Source organism: Doryrhamphus excisus, linkage group LG9 (assembly GCF_037039965.1).
Source record: "Doryrhamphus excisus strain RoL-2023G ecotype Guam linkage group LG9, RoL_Dexc_Guam_v1.1, whole genome shotgun sequence".
Taxonomy (NCBI): domain Eukaryota; kingdom Metazoa; phylum Chordata; class Actinopteri; order Syngnathiformes; family Syngnathidae; genus Doryrhamphus; species Doryrhamphus excisus.
This window is the reverse complement of record NC_136365.1, coordinates 21045885-21063665: the sequence shown is the minus strand read 5'-3', so window position 1 is coordinate 21063665 and position 17781 is coordinate 21045885. Positions and strand designations below refer to the sequence as shown.

The following is a 17781-nucleotide window of genomic DNA, read 5'->3' as shown; positions in this document are numbered from 1 at the left end:
GGATCTTTTGTGTATAATAACTGTATTAATGTATTAGTTTATTACACTGTTCTTATTTTACATGTACTGTACTTGTGTAAGTAAAGACGCTTTTGGCTTATTAGCACCCCAGGGCTTTTATTGTGAAGGTGCGCATTGGCTCCCCCTGGCGGCGCCCGAGTGTATGAGCGTGTGTCGTCCCGCAGCAGCGGCTCGGCGCGGCTTCCATTCCCGCAGCGAGCCTCCATCTTAGCGGCGACTTCGGCGGACGAGCAGGTGCATTCGGACCGGGACTCGGCCCCCCTCCCCTCCCCTCCTCCCCTCATCACTCGGTGGTCTCGGCGCTAAGCTGTGGAAATGTTTTGCGGGATGGTTGCTCTGCGGCAGGACGCGGGCCGCGCCGCGCTACGTGCGTGAGGATTTCAGGCTGCTTTTGCGGGAACAATCCCCTGCGAGGACGGAGCGACTTCCGGTGGTCAGGTGAGGCCTTTTTGGCGCCTTTACTAGTCGCTACGAAATGTCAATGGCAGCTTTGTTTGATCGGTTGTCGGTGCCGAGTCCTGCACAGCATCACGCAGCCTCCGGTGCGTGGGGGTGGGTGGGGGGCTGGTGGTGGTGTGCGTGGGGGGGGGCTTATATAACGCATGCAGAGGACACCGAGCGGCCTGTTTGTCGATTCGGGTTGGTTCCGAGTGCAGGCCGAATCATCATTTGCTGAGTCAGCATTCGTGTTCGGCGACCCGGCACCGAAGAAGATGCTAATCCTAATGATGATCATCATCATCATCATCATCATCGGTTGATGATGAACAAATACAAGGAGCGTCAGCTCGTGATGACGTCATTTGTGACGTGATCTGACAGAAGTGGGTCAATTTGGTCTGTCTCGGCTGCTTTCTTTATTTCTTTTAAGCGTTTGCAGCCTCCACGCCTGCAGGGGGCGTCGGAGGGTTCAATTGTCTTTTGCTCATCAGGCTGCTAAAAATAAACATTATTGTTCATAGCATGTTCATAACACATGGCGAAGGAACAAAACACGTGTGTAAAGTGCACGTAGCGTTAGCTCGTGCACAGCTGTGCAATGTTATCAGCACTCAGGCAGGAAAAGGGAGGGGCTTCCCTCACACAACAACAACAACAACAACAACAACAGAATGTTTGAACTGGATACTTTTATACTTTTTATATTTAAACAAGTGAAACTAAAAATGGTGACATTTACATAATTCAACATGTCTGAAAAATCACTTATTGAATTGGTAGAGAAGGGGTAGGATTTAATAAGCTTTGCTTCTTCCTGCTCCTTTTCAGACATGTGTAGTAATGAGGTGTTGTGTATGTATGTATGTGTGTGTATATATATGTATGTATATATAAGTATATATGTGTATGTGTGTATATATGTGTATGTATGTATGTGAGTATACATATGTATGTATATATAAGTATTTATATGTGTATGTGTGTATATATGTATGAATATGTGTATGTATGTATGTGTGTGTATATATATGTATGTATATATAAGTATTTATATGTGTATGTGTATGAATATGTGTATGTATGTACGTATGTATGTATGTATGTGTGTATATATGTATTTATATGTGTATATATGCATATATGTATGAATATGTGTATATATGTAGTGAGTACTTATATGTATGTGTATATGTATGAATATGTGTATGTATGTATGTATATATAAGTATTTATATGTGTATGTATGTATGTGTGTGTATATATATGTATGTATATGTATGCATTTATATGTGTATGTATGTATATATGTATAAATGTGTATGTATGCATATATGTATTAATATGTGTATGTATGTATGTACGTATGTGAGTATACATGTGTATGTATGTATGTGTGTATGTATGTATGTGTGTATGAATATGTGTATGTATGTATGTGAGTATACATATGTATGTATATATGTATGAATATGTGTATGTATGTATGTATGTATGTATGTATGTATGTATGTATGTATGTATGTATGTACATATGTATGTGTGTACATATGTATGTGTGTATATATGTATGTATATAATATGTATTTATATGTGTATGTATGTATGAATGTGTGTATGTATGCTGCATATATATATGTGTGTATGTGTGTATATACTATATATAAGTATATAAATAGATATTGTAGGTGTATTGTATTGTAAGTGTATATGTGAGAAACATTAATGTACCATAGTATGTATGTCTGAAATAAATTAAGAAGAAAAAAAAAAGAAGAAGAGTAGGAAGAAGCAGAGCTTAACACATCCTATTCATGAAAAACGTCCTTATTCTGGATGAGAACCAGCTGGTCCTGGTCACAAAACCCAAAAGAAGACCTGGTATGTTTTGGTTGTTGTTGTGATGTCCGATCAATGACCAAATTCCATCCTTCCTCAGGTTGACGGTGAGGATGCGGCACTGAGCATGCTGGGAGTCCTGATCATTACCATGGCGACGGTGGGCAGTGGCCAGGCGTGCGGCGCCCAGGACAACTGTTCGGCCGACAGCGACTCCAAGGACTACTGCTACTCGGCCAGAATCCGCAGCACCGTGCTGCAGGGTCTTCCTTTTGGGGGCGTGCCCACCGTGCTCGCCCTGGACTTCATGTGCTTCCTGGTCAGACCGCATCAGAGTGGACACACACGGACCGCACCACGTCACTAATTCCTTGTCTTCTCTTTCAGGTCTTGCTCTTCGTCTTTTCCATCTTACGGAAAGTGGCGTGGGACTACGGCCGCCTGGCGCTGGTCACCGACGCCGACAGGTAAAACTGCTTAAAAGTCTTATTAGTGTTTTATTCCATTCATTTTAACCACTATAGGCACTTCACTGTCAGTGCCTTGCCCAAGGGTAGGAAAGAAGGAGGAGGGCAGAATTTATTCTTATGGAATATTCTGATGTGGCACAGTGGAACCTCGGCTTTTGGACGCCTCATGTTATTGCCACATAGTGGATCGTGGTTGGGACACTATAGACAGATTCCAGGCCAGGGAAACACTTCTTCATAATAAGTACAGTACAGTGCAGCATGCAGCTGTTGATGCGTTCAAGCGCAGTCCGTATTTGTGCTTTTTTTTTTTTTTAAATAAGAAAAAAAATGTCAAGACCCAGAAGTTTGATCATCTTACAGAAGAATTATCACTTAAATGTCCCCAGTAAGGGGCTGCATGGTGGTTGAGTGGTTATCACGCAGACCTCACAGCTAGCAGACCAGGGTTCAATTCCACCCTCGGCCATTTTAGTCTCAGAGCTCCCATCAATTGATTGACACTTGTCATAATAGTTGATGGGCGCCACGGCGGTCGAGTGGTTAGCGCGCAGACCACACAGCTAGGAGGCCCGGGGTTCAATTCCACCCGCGCCCATCTCTGTGTGCACGTTCTCCCCGTGCATGTGTGGGTTTTCTCCAGGTACTCCGGTTTTCCTCCTGTTTTGTTGTTTTGTAAATTTGGAGTGGTCAGACCGGAGCAGGAGGGGATAGAAAAGAAGAAAAAAGAAAACAGAGCAGGGAGTGAATTTTTAGACAAAATGTCTAAACAACGATGCCACAACGATGCTCCTCCGGTTTCCTCCCACATTCCGAAAACATGCTAGGTTAATTAGCGACTCCAAATTGTCCATAGGTATGAATGTGAGTGTGAATGGTTGTTTGTCTATATGTGCCCTATGATTGGCTGACCACCAGTCCAGGGTGTACCCCGCCTCTCGCCCAAAGACAGCTGGGATAGGTTCCAGCAGCTTGAGCTGTCAACTCGTCATCTAGCGCCGCTCTTTGAGGCGTCGTGGAGTGAGGTTTATTCGCAAACAGGATGTATTTTTTGATATAATACCACACAGCAGGATTATTCTTATCAGGATGTGTTGCCATAGTAACTTAGAAGTACTAACCCGCTCCAGTATGGTTAATGTTGGGGATAAGAGAAGAGAATCTACAGAAGCGAGATTGCACGTTTCCTGTCCTGCTTAAGACCTTCTATAAACAGTCTCTAATAGTATTGGAGAGCTCTAGACATTAAATAACACCCCTATAGTCACATTATACTCATTTATTATTACTATTATTTATTATTACATATTATACATTATGATCTTATATAGTAGACAAGTGAGAAGACACAATAAGGCATTAGTTCTTTGTTGTTGTATTACAGGGGTGCCTATTATTATTATTATTATCATTATATTTTTTATAGATTATATATTTATTTTATATATTTTGTATGTTTATATATATATAATATGTATTTATTTATTTAATATATAATTTATATTTGTTATTATATTATTATATATTATTATATTATATATTTTATATATTCATTTTATATATATTTTGTATAATTTTATATATTTATATATATAATATATATTTATTTATTTAATATATAATATATATATTTTTTCATTATTATATTATTATATATTATATAGTATTATTATTGTGTTATTATATCTAGGTTGAGTATGGATATATGATATATATGTCGATATTTTCTCCACAAAGTGAGTTTAGACAAAAGTCGAAACCAAATGTAACCACTCTTAAAGAACAATATAATAAATAATATTGTATATTATCTTGAAATAAATATTGACAGTGTTCAATATAATGTCAAATCATGCTGCACTAACGTTCTGTAATCTCTGTAGCCGGGTTAGCATCGTTAGCGCTTCCATCTCCTGTTCCGGGGTAAAGTGTAAAAAGAAGTGAAGTAATCCGATATGTATTCATTTCTATAGCAATTAAAAACATGACGATGTTTAATGGAAATAATATTTTGATTATGATTATTATTATGAATGCATATTAGCATGCTAACAGCAGATGCTTGGTGCTTGTCGTCCCCATCTTGAATATGTATTCAGCCGAAGACGGGACCGAGATAACTATGAACCGGTCAAAAGGTAACATTTATGTGTGTGTCAGTGGCGTGTTAGCCGGCTAGCAAGTTAGCTTGAGACACAAACAGAGCTAGCTTCTTGATGACGTGATGTGTTTGGAGGTTAAAATTCATGTGTCCCGTTAGCTTCCTCGTCTGTGTTGTCTTGTGATGACCTTGACGACAGACCTTTTCGGAGGTCGTAGAGGTCACAGAGGCTAAAAGCTAGCATGTAACCGACGGCGGTTTCTCTTGTCTCCCCCAGTGTCGCCTCGGCGATGCACTCGGACACGCCCGACCGCTACGAACGCCTCACGTCGGTCTCCAGCTCCGTGGACTTGGAACAACGCGACAACGTGAGGCTGCTTTGCTAGCTTGTTGTTATTATCTACAAAATAATACATATTTTATTATAGCTGTGATGTATTATTATATATTTATGTATATATGCAGTATATATATTTACGCGCACAGAGACGTGTTCTCAGGTTGTCACCATGGTAACCAGTCAGCAGGTTTTTTTGTTTTAATCCGTCAGACGCTGCAGGTGACGCTAATCCACTTTGCAGTGAGCAGGTCAGCGGTCAACCAGGAAGGCCACTGAGGCCCCGCCCACTCAGACAGGATCCACACTCGCACACTTTTGGTGCTTTCTAAGTTTTCTTGTTCTCGAACCCGCAGGGCTTCTGTTCCTGGCTGACGGCCATCTTCAGAATCAAGTGAGTCCCCTAAAAATCTTTATATATTTATATATAAAATATACATATAAAAATATATTATATTTTTATATATATTTATACATTTTTATATATTTATATTTATATATATATTTATATTTATAAATTTGCATGTAACCTGTGAGGTAAACATGTGTTGTTAGCATGTAGCCTGTGGGCTAAACGTGTGTTGTTAGCTTCTAGCCCCCGAGGTGAAAGTGTGTTGCTGTTAGCGCGTAGCCGGTGATATAAACGTGTATTGTTAGCATGTAGCCTGTAAGGTAAACATGTGTTGTTAGCATGTAGCTGCTGAGATAAAAGGGTGTCGCTGTTAGCATGTAGCCTGTGAGGTAAAAGTGTGTCGTTGTTAGAGTGTAGCTTGTGAGGTAAGTGTGTTGTTGTTAGCATGTAGCATGTGAGGTAAATGTGTGTTGTTAGTTTGTAGCCTGTAAGGTAAACATGTGTTGTTAGCATGTAGCAGCTAAGGTAAATGTCTGTTGTTGTTAGCATATAACCTGTGAGGTAAACATGTGTTGTTAGCATGTAGCCTGTGGGCTAAACGTGTGTTGTTAGCTTGTAGCCCCGAGTTAAAAGTGTGTTGCTGTTAGCGCGTAGCCAGTGATATAAACGTGTATTGTTAGCATGTAGCCTGTAAGGTAAACATGTGTTGTTAGCACGTAGCCTGTGTGATAAAAGTGTGTCGTTGTTAGAGTGTAGCTTGTGAGGTAAGTGTGTTGTTGTTAGCATGTAGCATGTGAGATAAATGTGTGTTGTTAGCATGTAGCATGTGAGGTAAAAGTGTGTCGTTGTTAGAGTGTAGCTTGTGAGGTAAGTGTGTTGTTGTTAGCATGTAGCATGTGAGATAAATGTGTGTTGTTAGCATGTAGCATGTGAGGTAAATGTGTGTTGTTATTTTGTAGCCTGTAAGGTAAACACGTGTTGTTAGCAAGTAGCTGCTGAGATAAAGGGTGTCGTTGTTAGCATGTAGCCTGTGAGGTAAAAGTGTGTCGTTGTTAGAGTGTAGCTTGTGAGGTAAGTGTGTTGTTGTTAGCATGTAGCATGTGAGATAAATGTGTGTTGTTAGCATGTAGCATGTGAGGTAAATGTGTGTTGTTATTTTGTAGCCTGTAAGGTAAACATGTGTTGTTAGCAAGTAGCTGCTGAGATAAAGGGTGTCGTTGTTAGCATGTAGCCTGTGAGGTAAAAGTGTGTCGTTGTTAGAGTGTAGCTTGTGAGGTAAGTGTGTTGTTGTTAGCATGTAGCATGTGAGGCAAACGTGTGTTGTTAGCTTGTAGTCGCTGAGGAAAAAGTGTGTTGTTGCTAGCATGTAGCCTGTGAGGTAAACGTGTGTTGTTAGTTTGTAGCCTGTAAGGTAAACATGTGTTGTTAGCATGTAGCTGCTGAGGTAAACATGTCTGTTAGCTTGTAGTGCCTGCGGTAAAAGTGTATTGCTGTATACATTTTTGAAGTCCAAGAATGACAGCGTGCATCATGTGACACAAGCTCTGCGCTGTGATTGGCTGACAGGGACGAGGAGATACGAGAGAAGTGCGGCGAAGACGCCATCCACTATCTGTCCTTCCAGCGTCACATCATCGGCCTCCTGGTCGTGGTCGGCGTGCTTTCCGTCGGCATCGTGCTGCCCGTCAACTTCTCAGGAGACCTGCTGGGTAAGGGCGCCCGTATTGACCCGCCTGCCGGTCCGGTTAGCGCGAGTTAGCGCAAATTAGCACGTTAGCGCTCAGGTCAGAACTACATGAAAAGTTATTTGAAAGGAATACTGCACTGAAAGCTTGTATTAGCTATCATGCTAATATGCACGTAGCTTACTGTTTATATCAAGAAGTCAAATTTGAAATAGTCTGTTCCAGCATCAAACTGTATCCATCCTAAAAGCCTTTATTTACTAATTCGCTAACCTGACTGCTAGCTAGGTGATGATGCAACTCTACAATAGACGAGATGACGTTTGGTGCAGTTTTAAGACATAAAAAGCGACCACAAGGTGGCAGAAGTGCATTTTATAAGACCTCGGTATGCATCTTTGTAAGCAGGAAGCAAGCAGGAAGTGAAAAGGAGGTTAGGCGTTGAAGAATGCAACAAAACAGAGAGCATACAAGCGCATTTAAGAGTCAAATTGTTGAGTACTCATATTGAGTACTATAAATGTGTACATGTTGGCAGGTCAGCATTACAATGAAAGCCTCTCGCGCAATTAAAAACACAATCAAAAATCAGTCAAAATCATGAAAAAAAAAGTTTTTGTAGAAAAGATTTTACAAAATTTGCGGCAAATGGCTTCTTCTACTGAAGGGGGCATCGGAGGCTCCTGCCCCAAGTTGCTAAGGAAACCGCATAGTAGCGTGCGTGGCCCTTTAAGAACCACAATTAAAAAAAAAAAAACTTAGGAAGTGATTTTTTTAAAGTGATATTTTAAAAAGACAAAGTTTTTGTTATTAAAAACTGAAATACAAAAACTGAAGCAATTTACAAACAATGTAAATCAAACACCCAAAAATACATTTTATGGATAATAATTATATTTTAACATGCAAGAATAATTATGACTAATTCATAACAATAAGTTGGCTTGTTAATATTGCGCAATAACCGAGACAGTGTATGACAACAGAAGCGAAATTTAGGCAAAAATTTTATCGAATCAAATATGAAAACTGGCGCGTTCAAAAAACGACGTTTGACTATATTTAATTTTTTCGTTTTTTTTTTTTTTTTTTTGCGTGTTTCAGTGGTTTTTATGTAAGTTGTACGACGTCAGGCGTTCTCCGCACCACCAAATACGTAACACAAAGTGGACTTTTCTGTCTGTGTGATTTAGTCCGAATTATCAGTAAAGATCTCTTACTGATGAACCGAGGAGCGCTGGGACCGCCGTCTAAAGAAGGTAACCACTCTGGAGTCCCCACACCGGTAGACGTGTACACCTGTGGACGTCTAGACGTGTTAGACGTGTGATGTCGTGCTGGTAGAAGAATGTGTTTTCTTCCTCTTTAGATCACCTTGCTACGACGTGGTGATGCTAACGTTAGCGTGTGTGACACGTGACCTGTATGTTTATTGATCCATCAAGGCCGTTGGATCCTTCTTAAAAACACTGAAATTATGATATAATTAACATAATAGTGAATGTAATTCCATTTTGTTTCATTCTAACTATGATTTTTATCATTCAAAACCCGTCTTTTACAGAAAACAACGCCTACAGCTTTGGTCGCACTACCATTGCCAACCTGAAGTCCGGGTGAGTAATATTATTATCAAATATTTCATATATATACTGTACAAGGTCATCGTATTGCCGTTAGCATGTAGCCAGTAATGTAAAAGTGTGCTGATGTTAGCATATAGCTGGCAAGGTAACTGTGTAGCAGCTAAGGTAAATGTTAGCATGTAACCTGTGAGGTAAGCATGTGTTCTTAGCATGTAGCCTGTGGGCTAAACGTGTGTTATTAGCTTGTAGTCCCTGAGGTGAAAGTGTGTTGCTGTTAGCGCATAGCCATTGATATAAACATGTATTGTTAGCATGTAGCCTGTAAGGTAAATATGTGTTGTTAGCATGTAGCTGCTGAGTTAAAAGGGTGTTGTTGTTAGCATGTCGCCTGTGAGTTAAACGTGTGTTGTTAGTTTGTAGCCCCTGAGGTAAAAGTGTGTTGCTGTTAGCGTGTAGCCAGTGATGTAAACATGTATTGTTAGCATGTAGCCTGTGAGATAAAAGGGTGTCGTTGTTAGCATGTAGCCTGTGAGGTAAAAGTGTGCCGTTGTTAGCATGTAGCATGTGAGGTAAACATGTGTTGTTAGCTTGTGTTACTGTTAGCGTGTAGCCAATGATGTAAACATGTATTGTTAGCATGCAGCCTGTAAGGTAAACATGTGTTGTTAGCATGTAGCTGCTGAGATAAAAGGGTGTCGTTGTTAGCATGTAGCCTGTGAGGTAAAAGTGTGTTGTTAGCTTGTGCCCGCCGTTGGAAAAAGTGTGCTGTGGTTAGCATGTCGCTTGTGAGGTAAACATGTGTTCTTAGTTTGTAGCCTGTAAGGTAAACATGTGTTGTTAGCATGTAGCTGCTGAGATAAAAGGGTGTCATTGTTAGCATGTGGCCTGTGAGGTAAAAGTGTGTCGTTGTTAGCCTGTAGCATGTGAGGTAAACGTGTGTTGTTAGCTTGTAGTCGCTGAGGAAAAAGTGTGTTGTTGTTAGCATGTAGCCTGTGAGGTAAAAGTGTGCCGTTGTTAGCATGTAGCATGTGAGGTAAACGTGTGTTGTTAGTTTGTAGCCCCTGAGGTAAAAGTGTGTTGCTGTTAGCGTGTAGCCAGTGATGTATTGTTAGCATGCAGCCTGTAAGGTAAACATGTGTTGTTAGCATGTAGCTTCTGAGATAAAAGGGCGTCGTTGTTAGCATGTAGCATGTGAGGTAAACATGTGTTGTTAGCTTGTCGTCGCTGAGGAAAAAGGGTGTCTTGTTAGCACGTAGCCTGTGAGGTAAAAGTGTGCTATTGTTAGCATGTAGCCTGTGAGGTAAAAGTGTGCTATTGTTAGCATGTAGCCTGTGAGGTAAACGTGTGTTGTTTGTGTGTTCAGGACCAACTTGTTGTGGCTCCACACGTCCTTCGCCTTCATGTACCTGCTGCTCACCGTCTACAGCATGAGGAGACACACGTCCAAGATGCATTACAAGGAAGACGACCTGGTAGGACGTCGCCATGCTAATCATATGCTAACATCAACAACTCTTATTGAGGCCTGTTGGTGTCTTGCAGGTGAAACGCACGTTATTCATTAACGGCATCTCCAAGTACGCCGAAGAGAGTCAGATCAAACAGCACTTTGAGTACGTAGCAACTATGAGCTAATAGTAGTTAGCATGTTAGCATCCAACGATTCACTAACGCGTGCGAGCACCCCATGCTCCCCGCCCCCTCTCAGGCAGGCGTATGAGAACTGCACGGTTCTGGAGGCCCGCATCTGCTACAACGTGGCCAAACTCATGTCTCTGAATGCCGAGAGGTACGAGCGTTGCATGCTGGGATACACGCGTCGACACCGCCGCCGTTACATCGCTAACATCGGCGTTGATGCTGTGCGACAGGAAGAAGACGGAGCGCAGCAAGAAGTTCTTCACGGACCTGATGGCCAAGGAGCACGTACCCACCATGATCAACCCGAAGCCCTGCGGACATCTTTGCTGCTGCGCCATCACCGGCTGCGAGGAGGTGATCTTCGATGGCGTGATATCGTTTCGCCCGTGCTCGCTCGTTAGCGTCGCTGTGTGTTTACTCGCAGGAAGAGGCGGTCAGCTTCTACACCAAAAGGGAGGCCAAGCTAAAGGAGGAGTACAGGAAGGAGAAGGAGAAGGTCCACACCAAACCTCTGGGCATGGCTTTCGTCACCTTCCAGAACGAGGCCATGACCGCGATGTAAGCCCCGCCCCTTTCGTGCTGTGTGATAAGCTTCTCCGCCATCTTGGTTTTCACCTTTTGAACCGTTCTCGCAGCATCCTGAAGGACTTCAACGCGTGTCAGGTTCAAGGCTGCCGATGTCGCCAGGAGCCTCGCTTGTCGCAGTTTAGCGACGTTCTTCACGTGCACAACTGGAACGTCTCGTACGCGCCCGACCCGCAGAACGTGCGCTGGTGGGTTTGAGATCTTCCTGATGGAAACGCCCACGCCGCGCCACGCCGCTGACCTCTACCATGTGTCCCTCAGGGAGCACCTTTCTCTGGGCGGAGTCTCCTGGTGGATCCGCTGCTTGATCATCAACTGCATCCTCTTCATCCTGCTCTTCTTCCTCACCACGCCCGCCATCATCATCTCCACCATGGACAAGTTCAACGTCACCAAGCCTGTGGAGTACCTCAACGTCAGCTTCCTTTTGTCTTCCTTGTCCGCTCATGAATATTCATAAGGGGAAGCTCCGCCCCACCTGACCTCTGACCTCTGTCCTACTCCACAGAACCCCATCGTCACCCAGTTCTTTCCGACGCTTCTCCTCTGGGCCTTCTCTGCCCTGCTGCCCACCATCGTCTACTACTCGGCCTTCTTTGAGGCTCACTGGACCAGGTCGGACCCTCCTGGACCACCTTTAGTCCACCTTTAGTCCACTTTTAGCCTCAAGACTATTAATAGTCTTAAGACCTCAGTCTGAGGTTTAGAATCCCAAAGACTTGGACTTCTTGTCCAGCGACCAATTTTAGAAGAGTCCCTTAAAGTCCTGATACCACTTTGAGTCCCGAAACACTTACACAGTGTTTCATGAGGCCTCAAGACTACTGTAGTCCCTAGCCCACTTATAGTCCTCAGGACACTTCTAATCTTGACCCCACTTGTAGCCTCAAGACTAGTTATAGTCCAGAGACCACTCATAGTCACAAAACCACTTCTGGTTCCGAGAACACATATATAGTCCAGAGACCACTCAGAGTCACAAAACCACTTCTGGTTTCGAGAACACATATAGTCCAGAGACCACTTCTAGTCCCGAAACACTTACACAGTGTTTCATGAGGCCACAAGACTACTCTAGTCCCTAGCCCACTTATAGTCCTAAGGACACTTATAATCTTGACCCCACTTGTAGCCTCAAGACTACTTATAGTACAGAGACCACTCATAGTCACAAAACCACTTCTGGTTTCGAGAACACATATAATCCAGAGACCACTCATAGTCACAAAACCACTTCTGGTTTCGAGAACACATATAGTCCAGAGACCACTCGTAGTCACAAAACCACTTCTGGTTTTGAGAACACATATAGTCCAGAGACCACTCGTAGTCACAAAACCACTTCTGGTTTCGAGAACACATATAGTCCAGAGACCACTCGTAGTCACAAAACCACTTCTGGTTTCGAGAACACATATAGTCCAGAGACCACTCGTAGTCACTAAACCACTTCTGGTTTCGAGAACATATATAGTCCAGAGACCACTCATAGTCAGAAAACTACTTCTGGTTTTGAGAAACATATAGTCCAGAGACCACTCGTAGTCACAAAACCACTTCTGGTTTTGAGAACACATATAGTCCAGAGACCACTCATAGTCACAAAACCGCTTCTGGTTTTGAGAACACATATAGTCCAGAGACCACTCATAATCAGAAAACTACTTCTGGTTTTGAGAACACATATAGTCCAGAGACCACTCATAGTCAGAAAACTACTTCTGGTTTTGAGAAACATATAGTCCAGAGACCACTCGTAGTCACAAAACCACTTCTGGTTTTGAGAACACATATAGTCCAGAGACCACTCATAGTCACAAAACCACTTCTGGTTTTGAGAACACATATAGTCCAGAGACCACTCACAGTCACAAAACCACTTCTGGTTTCGAGAACACATATAGTCCAGAGACCACTCGTAGTCACAAAACCACTTCTGGTTTTGAGAACACATATAGTCCAGAGACCACTCATAGTCACTTCTAGTTTCGAGAACACATATAGTCCAAAGACCACTCATAGTCACAAAACCACGTCTGGTTTCGAGAACACACATAGTCCAGAAACCACTTCTAGTCCCTACACCACCGTAGTCACAGGACAACCTTTAGTCCCAAGACCGCTTGTAGTATCAATCACTTACTGTATGGTCCCGAGACGACTTTTAGTCCAGAGGAGGGCTTTGAGTCCCAAGACCAGTTTCAGTCACAAGCCCAACCAGTTCCAGGTCTTGACCTGACCTTGTGTGTGTTCATGCAGGTCTGGAGAAAACCGGACTACGATGCACAAGTGCTACACCTTTCTGATCTTCATGGTTCTTCTGCTGCCCTCGCTTGGACTCAGCAGGTAAACAAGTCTTGAAGCACCTTACTTTAACCTTTGACCCCTCCGTATAACGTTGTCGTCTTCCAGTTTGGACGTTTTCTTCCGATGGCTCTTCGATAAAAAGTTCCTGGCCGACGCCACTGTCCGCTTTGAGTGAGTTCGGTTTTTTTGATGGTTAAAAAAATACGCTGATGACGTTGAGTAAAAAAGTGGTGCCTTCAGGTGCGTCTTCCTGCCGGACAATGGAGCGTTTTTTGTCAACTACGTGATCGCGTCAGCCTTCATCGGGAACGCCATGGACTTGCTGCGTATTCCGGGACTGCTCATGTACATGATCCGACTGTGCCTGGCTCGTTCGGCAGCCGACCGCCGCAACGTCAAGAGGGTGAGTTGTGTCCACACAACGGGACACGGGACTGAGTCCCCGGGTCCAGACGAGCCCATTAGTCAGCAGTTTTTTGTGGGACCTAATCCCGTCCTCACCTGGTGTTCCCTCCAGCATCAAGCATACGAGTTTCAGTTTGGAGCGGCGTACGCGTGGATCATGAACGTCTTCACCGTGGTGATGGCCTACAGCATCACATGTCCCATCATCGTGCCCTTTGGTTCGTGCTTCTCACACACACACATAAAGTCATGTGATCATGTGACCGTCATGGCGGTACAGGTCTTGTAGTAAAGGGGGTTTAATTGGGTTCAGCAATGGTCAGCTGTCAGGACAGGAATTCTGTTCGGGTGAGTGCAGTAGCAATAGCCATGTTTACACTCAATCGGAAAGTTGTCAGACTGCGTTCTTCTTCCTGGTGTTTTTCTTCTTCGTGGTGTTTTTCTTCTTCTGCTGTTTATTGGCGGTTGGCAAGCAGCTTTGGTGTGCATTAGCGCCATCTGTGGAACAGAATCTAAACCCTTCTATACGCCATTCAAAGTCCACTTTTATTGAAAAAAAGAAAATACATATCTATATAAAACATGTGCCGAGCTTAATTATAAAATATTAGCAAGATTGAACTTTATCTTTTCCTGTTTCCTGGTTCTTTCAGCGAATGCTGAGATATGACGTAACACGCAGCTCGAGACGTGTTAATCTTAATCTTCGATTTAAAAAAAATGGAGGCGAGTAATCGGCACTGGACTGCTAAGGAAAGTTTGTTTTTGATTCAAACTAAATTTCAAGACTGGACAAACGAAAAACTAGCAATACGGAGTTATTCCAACAAGTGAAAGAAAAACTCGAGGAAGTCGGAATCACGTGATGTTGGTGTTTACGTTTTACTGCGCATGCCCCATTGACTATTCTGGTTGATTATAGCGGCGCATATATAGCGGACTATTCGGCGATTGGAATATTCCTTTCCATGGATAATATTGCGTTCGGAAATGTCATTCGGAAAGAGGAAAAACTCGGCTAATGAGGGACGTCCACATCCAGATTAATGGCTGTTTTATTTATTTGGATCACGTGTCACATCATAGGTAAGGTGGCTGCGCATGCGTGTGATTTCTGTGTGGGAACAAGCACACAAAACAATACTAGCTAGCAACATGTTCACAACTGAAACGCAACACAGTAGCGATGCTAACGAGGCTAACTAACAGGCAAAACACCATACAACAGGGATATAGGTCGGCGGCTTCTAACGTTAAGTAAGTGAGAATAAACGTTACTCACGTTTATAGACGGTTTAAATAGCAGCAAAGCCCGGAGCTAAACAGTTACCGTGACATCAACTACCCAAGCTAGCAGCTACCGTGACGCGTTCAGGTACCCGACCAGCGTAGTAATTCCGATACACTCCTGAAATAAGCCAGAACAGGGTATAACAAGGATTTTTTTGTACAGGTCTGATGTACATGCTGCTCAAGCACCTGGTGGACAGGTACAACATGTACTACGCTTACTTGCCGTCCAAACTGGACAAGAAAATCCACTCGGGGGCAGTCACGCAGGTGGTGGCCGCTCCCATCCTCTGCCTCTTCTGGCTGCTCTTCTTCTCTACCATGCGTACCGGTAAGCCCCGCCTCTCCCGTTCGTCAATGCTAGCATGGTCTTTTTTTGAATGCTAACATCATAGCGATGTGTTAACGGCAGGTTTCGAGACGCCGACATCCATGTTCACGTTGGTCGTTCTGGTGGTGACCATCGTGGTGTGTTTGTCCCACGTGTGTTTCGGACACTTCAAGTACCTTAGCGCTCACAACTACAAGGTACGTGAACATGTCGTCTTCTTGTGCGCGCGGCTTCTCATGCCGGCGCCATATTTGTGATATATCAGATCGACACCAAGGACTCTGACACGGAAGCGGTGGAGAACGGTCGTCCGCCTCGCACATCGGCTTCACCCCCTTCCAAGTCTCAGGTGATTGGTTTTTATTAGCATGCTAACAGATTAGCAGCTTTATGGTGATGAAAGACACCTGGCTAACGGATTATGCTAACATGGTGTCCCCACAGCAGCAGATGTACATCGCTCAGGTGCTTCAGGACCCAAACTCGGACGAACCCGGCGGCGGCGGTGAGGAAGACCGGGCCTCGTCCCAGGATGAAGAGATGCTAAACGGAGGGAACAACATCAACGAGGCGGATTTCCAGTCAGGGGAGGACAGTCTGATCGCAAACGAGGTCCGCCAGTAGCTGGGGGTGGAGCTCGAGGGAGGGGGCGGAGACAGTCAGGAGTCCCCGTGCTGGCCACCACGCGATGTTAGCCGACGCCTCGTTGCACTCGTGGTTGGCTCCTCCCCTTCCTAGCCGGAAGACTTGACCCTGAACTTGGACGTCAGCGCCAAAGTGCAATCGTGCATCGAATGGAAAAAAAAACAAACTTTTCTCGGCTTTTCTTGGCGGCTGAGGGTCAAAGTTCACGCTCTGTGGACGCCAGTGACCCTGGACCGTCTGCCGCCATTGTCGCTCCTCGCGACATCTCGCCGCCATCTGTCGTCGTGATAGAAGCTTCGCTCACGCCGCTCGCAGTCTTGTGTTTTTTCTTCTTATTTTTTTCTTTTTTTTTTTTTTTTTTTTTCATCATGAGGAGTTCTCTGCATGTCAGTCCGGACTCGACGTCTGGAACCACCTTGGAAGATCACATCGGACTCTTTTTACCATTTTCTCGGTGCTTCTTTTCACGTGCGTGCTGACGTGCACTATGAAGCTTTCACAAAAGAAAAAAATCCTTATTTCCTTCCTTGCTTCCTTTTGTAGTTAAAGGAGAAACGGCGTCCCGGTCTTTACTTCGTGTTGAGCGTGTTAGCTTAGCTTAGCATAACGGCAAGTACTGGAACTTGAGCCTTACGTCACCTGGCTGAAGGAACACGTTATGACTTGCATGTTTTGCGATGCTTTCGAGGACATTTTGAGCGCTTATATTCACCCGCTAAGCTAGGTTAACTTATTTTATTTCTTTTTTTTTTTTTTTTGTCTTCACTTCGGCGAGCTAAATGGTCGGCACCTTGAATTTTCCTTGCTCATCCAAGCTAACGTCTGCGACAACATACACAAAAGGGTTTTTGTTCAGTTACAATGCTCCAAGTTAAGAATACAGCAAAGTTCATCACTATCCCTCCCATGAGTGGTTGCCATGGCAGTGGAAACAGGAAGTGATGGAGAGCGCGCACACAAATTCTTACCGGTTGCCGGTTATTTAAATAGATGTCTCAGGTGTTGTTTATTTTCCCTCAAAAATATGTTTACATCCCTTTTTTGTTGCTTTATTTTCTTTGTGTGCGCGTGTGTGTGTGTACGCAGAGCTAAACTGTGAAAGCTGTAGTCGCCGACACTGAAGGACAAGGGCTGGGGGCGGGGGGGGGGGCGAGGGGGTCTACAAGCTGGAGAAGCTGCTGTGTGTTGGCCGACTGTGGACTTCCTGCTGTGATTGTAGACCTCGTTCATGACGTCTCCATGGCAACATGTTTAGGTTTCCCGCTTCACAATAAAAGCTATGTTTGCGCTTTATTGTGAAGGGAGAGGAAATGCAAAACATTGGGAATTTGAATTCCGAGTCTTCAGGATTGAAGTCAGAATGACGAGGGACGATGCAAAAGGGAATGTTTTTGGTTAGCTTCTGAAGCTAGCTGCTTCTTTGCTTTTCTTTCTTTCGGAATGATTGAAGACTTCAAACAAACAAAATGTCCAACTATGTGGAAAAAAATGTGTGTAAATACAAAGTAGATGTCAAAGTGCACTAAACGCCCACAGTGTGGCGTCTCGTCTCACTCATGCTAACATTTTATTTATTGCTGTGACTATTTATTTTCACTTGTATGGTTATTTATGTCAAATTGATCAATAAAATGTCTCTCGTCATCTTTTCTCTCCTCTCTGACAGTGAACATCAAGATACATATTTCTGTACAAGCGGACTTTGAACCCGAATGATAATTGCCTGATAGACTTATCGACCGTAGCGG

General features: G+C 43.7%; 1 protein-coding gene across 5 annotated transcripts; it reads left to right on the top strand.

The window, feature by feature from the left end:
- Positions 1 to 170: 170 nt before the first annotated feature.
- LOC131130969 (mechanosensitive cation channel TMEM63B-like) lies at positions 171 to 17677 on the top strand. Of its 5 annotated transcripts, none has more exons than XM_078793621.1 (25): positions 171 to 459; positions 2399 to 2617; positions 2686 to 2765; positions 4868 to 4906; positions 5147 to 5237; positions 5563 to 5600; positions 7125 to 7267; positions 8437 to 8502; positions 8808 to 8859; positions 10193 to 10301; positions 10372 to 10442; positions 10538 to 10618; positions 10701 to 10824; positions 10895 to 11028; positions 11106 to 11243; positions 11317 to 11470; positions 11564 to 11670; positions 13315 to 13401; positions 13468 to 13533; positions 13603 to 13765; positions 13880 to 13985; positions 15221 to 15388; positions 15470 to 15585; positions 15654 to 15737; positions 15836 to 17677. In XM_078793621.1, the coding sequence occupies exons 2-25, from the start codon at positions 2426 to 2428 to the stop codon at positions 16010 to 16012; spliced, it is 2586 nt and encodes an 861-aa protein (XP_078649747.1). In that variant the 5' UTR covers positions 171 to 459; positions 2399 to 2425; the 3' UTR covers positions 16013 to 17677. The 5 variants fall into 5 exon arrangements, with proteins under 5 accessions (XP_078649747.1, XP_078649750.1, XP_078649746.1 ...); XM_078793620.1 differs by having other exon boundaries at positions 174 to 459; positions 15833 to 17677; XM_078793624.1 differs by lacking the exon at positions 8437 to 8502 and having other exon boundaries at positions 173 to 459.
- Positions 17678 to 17781: the final 104 nt, after the last annotated feature.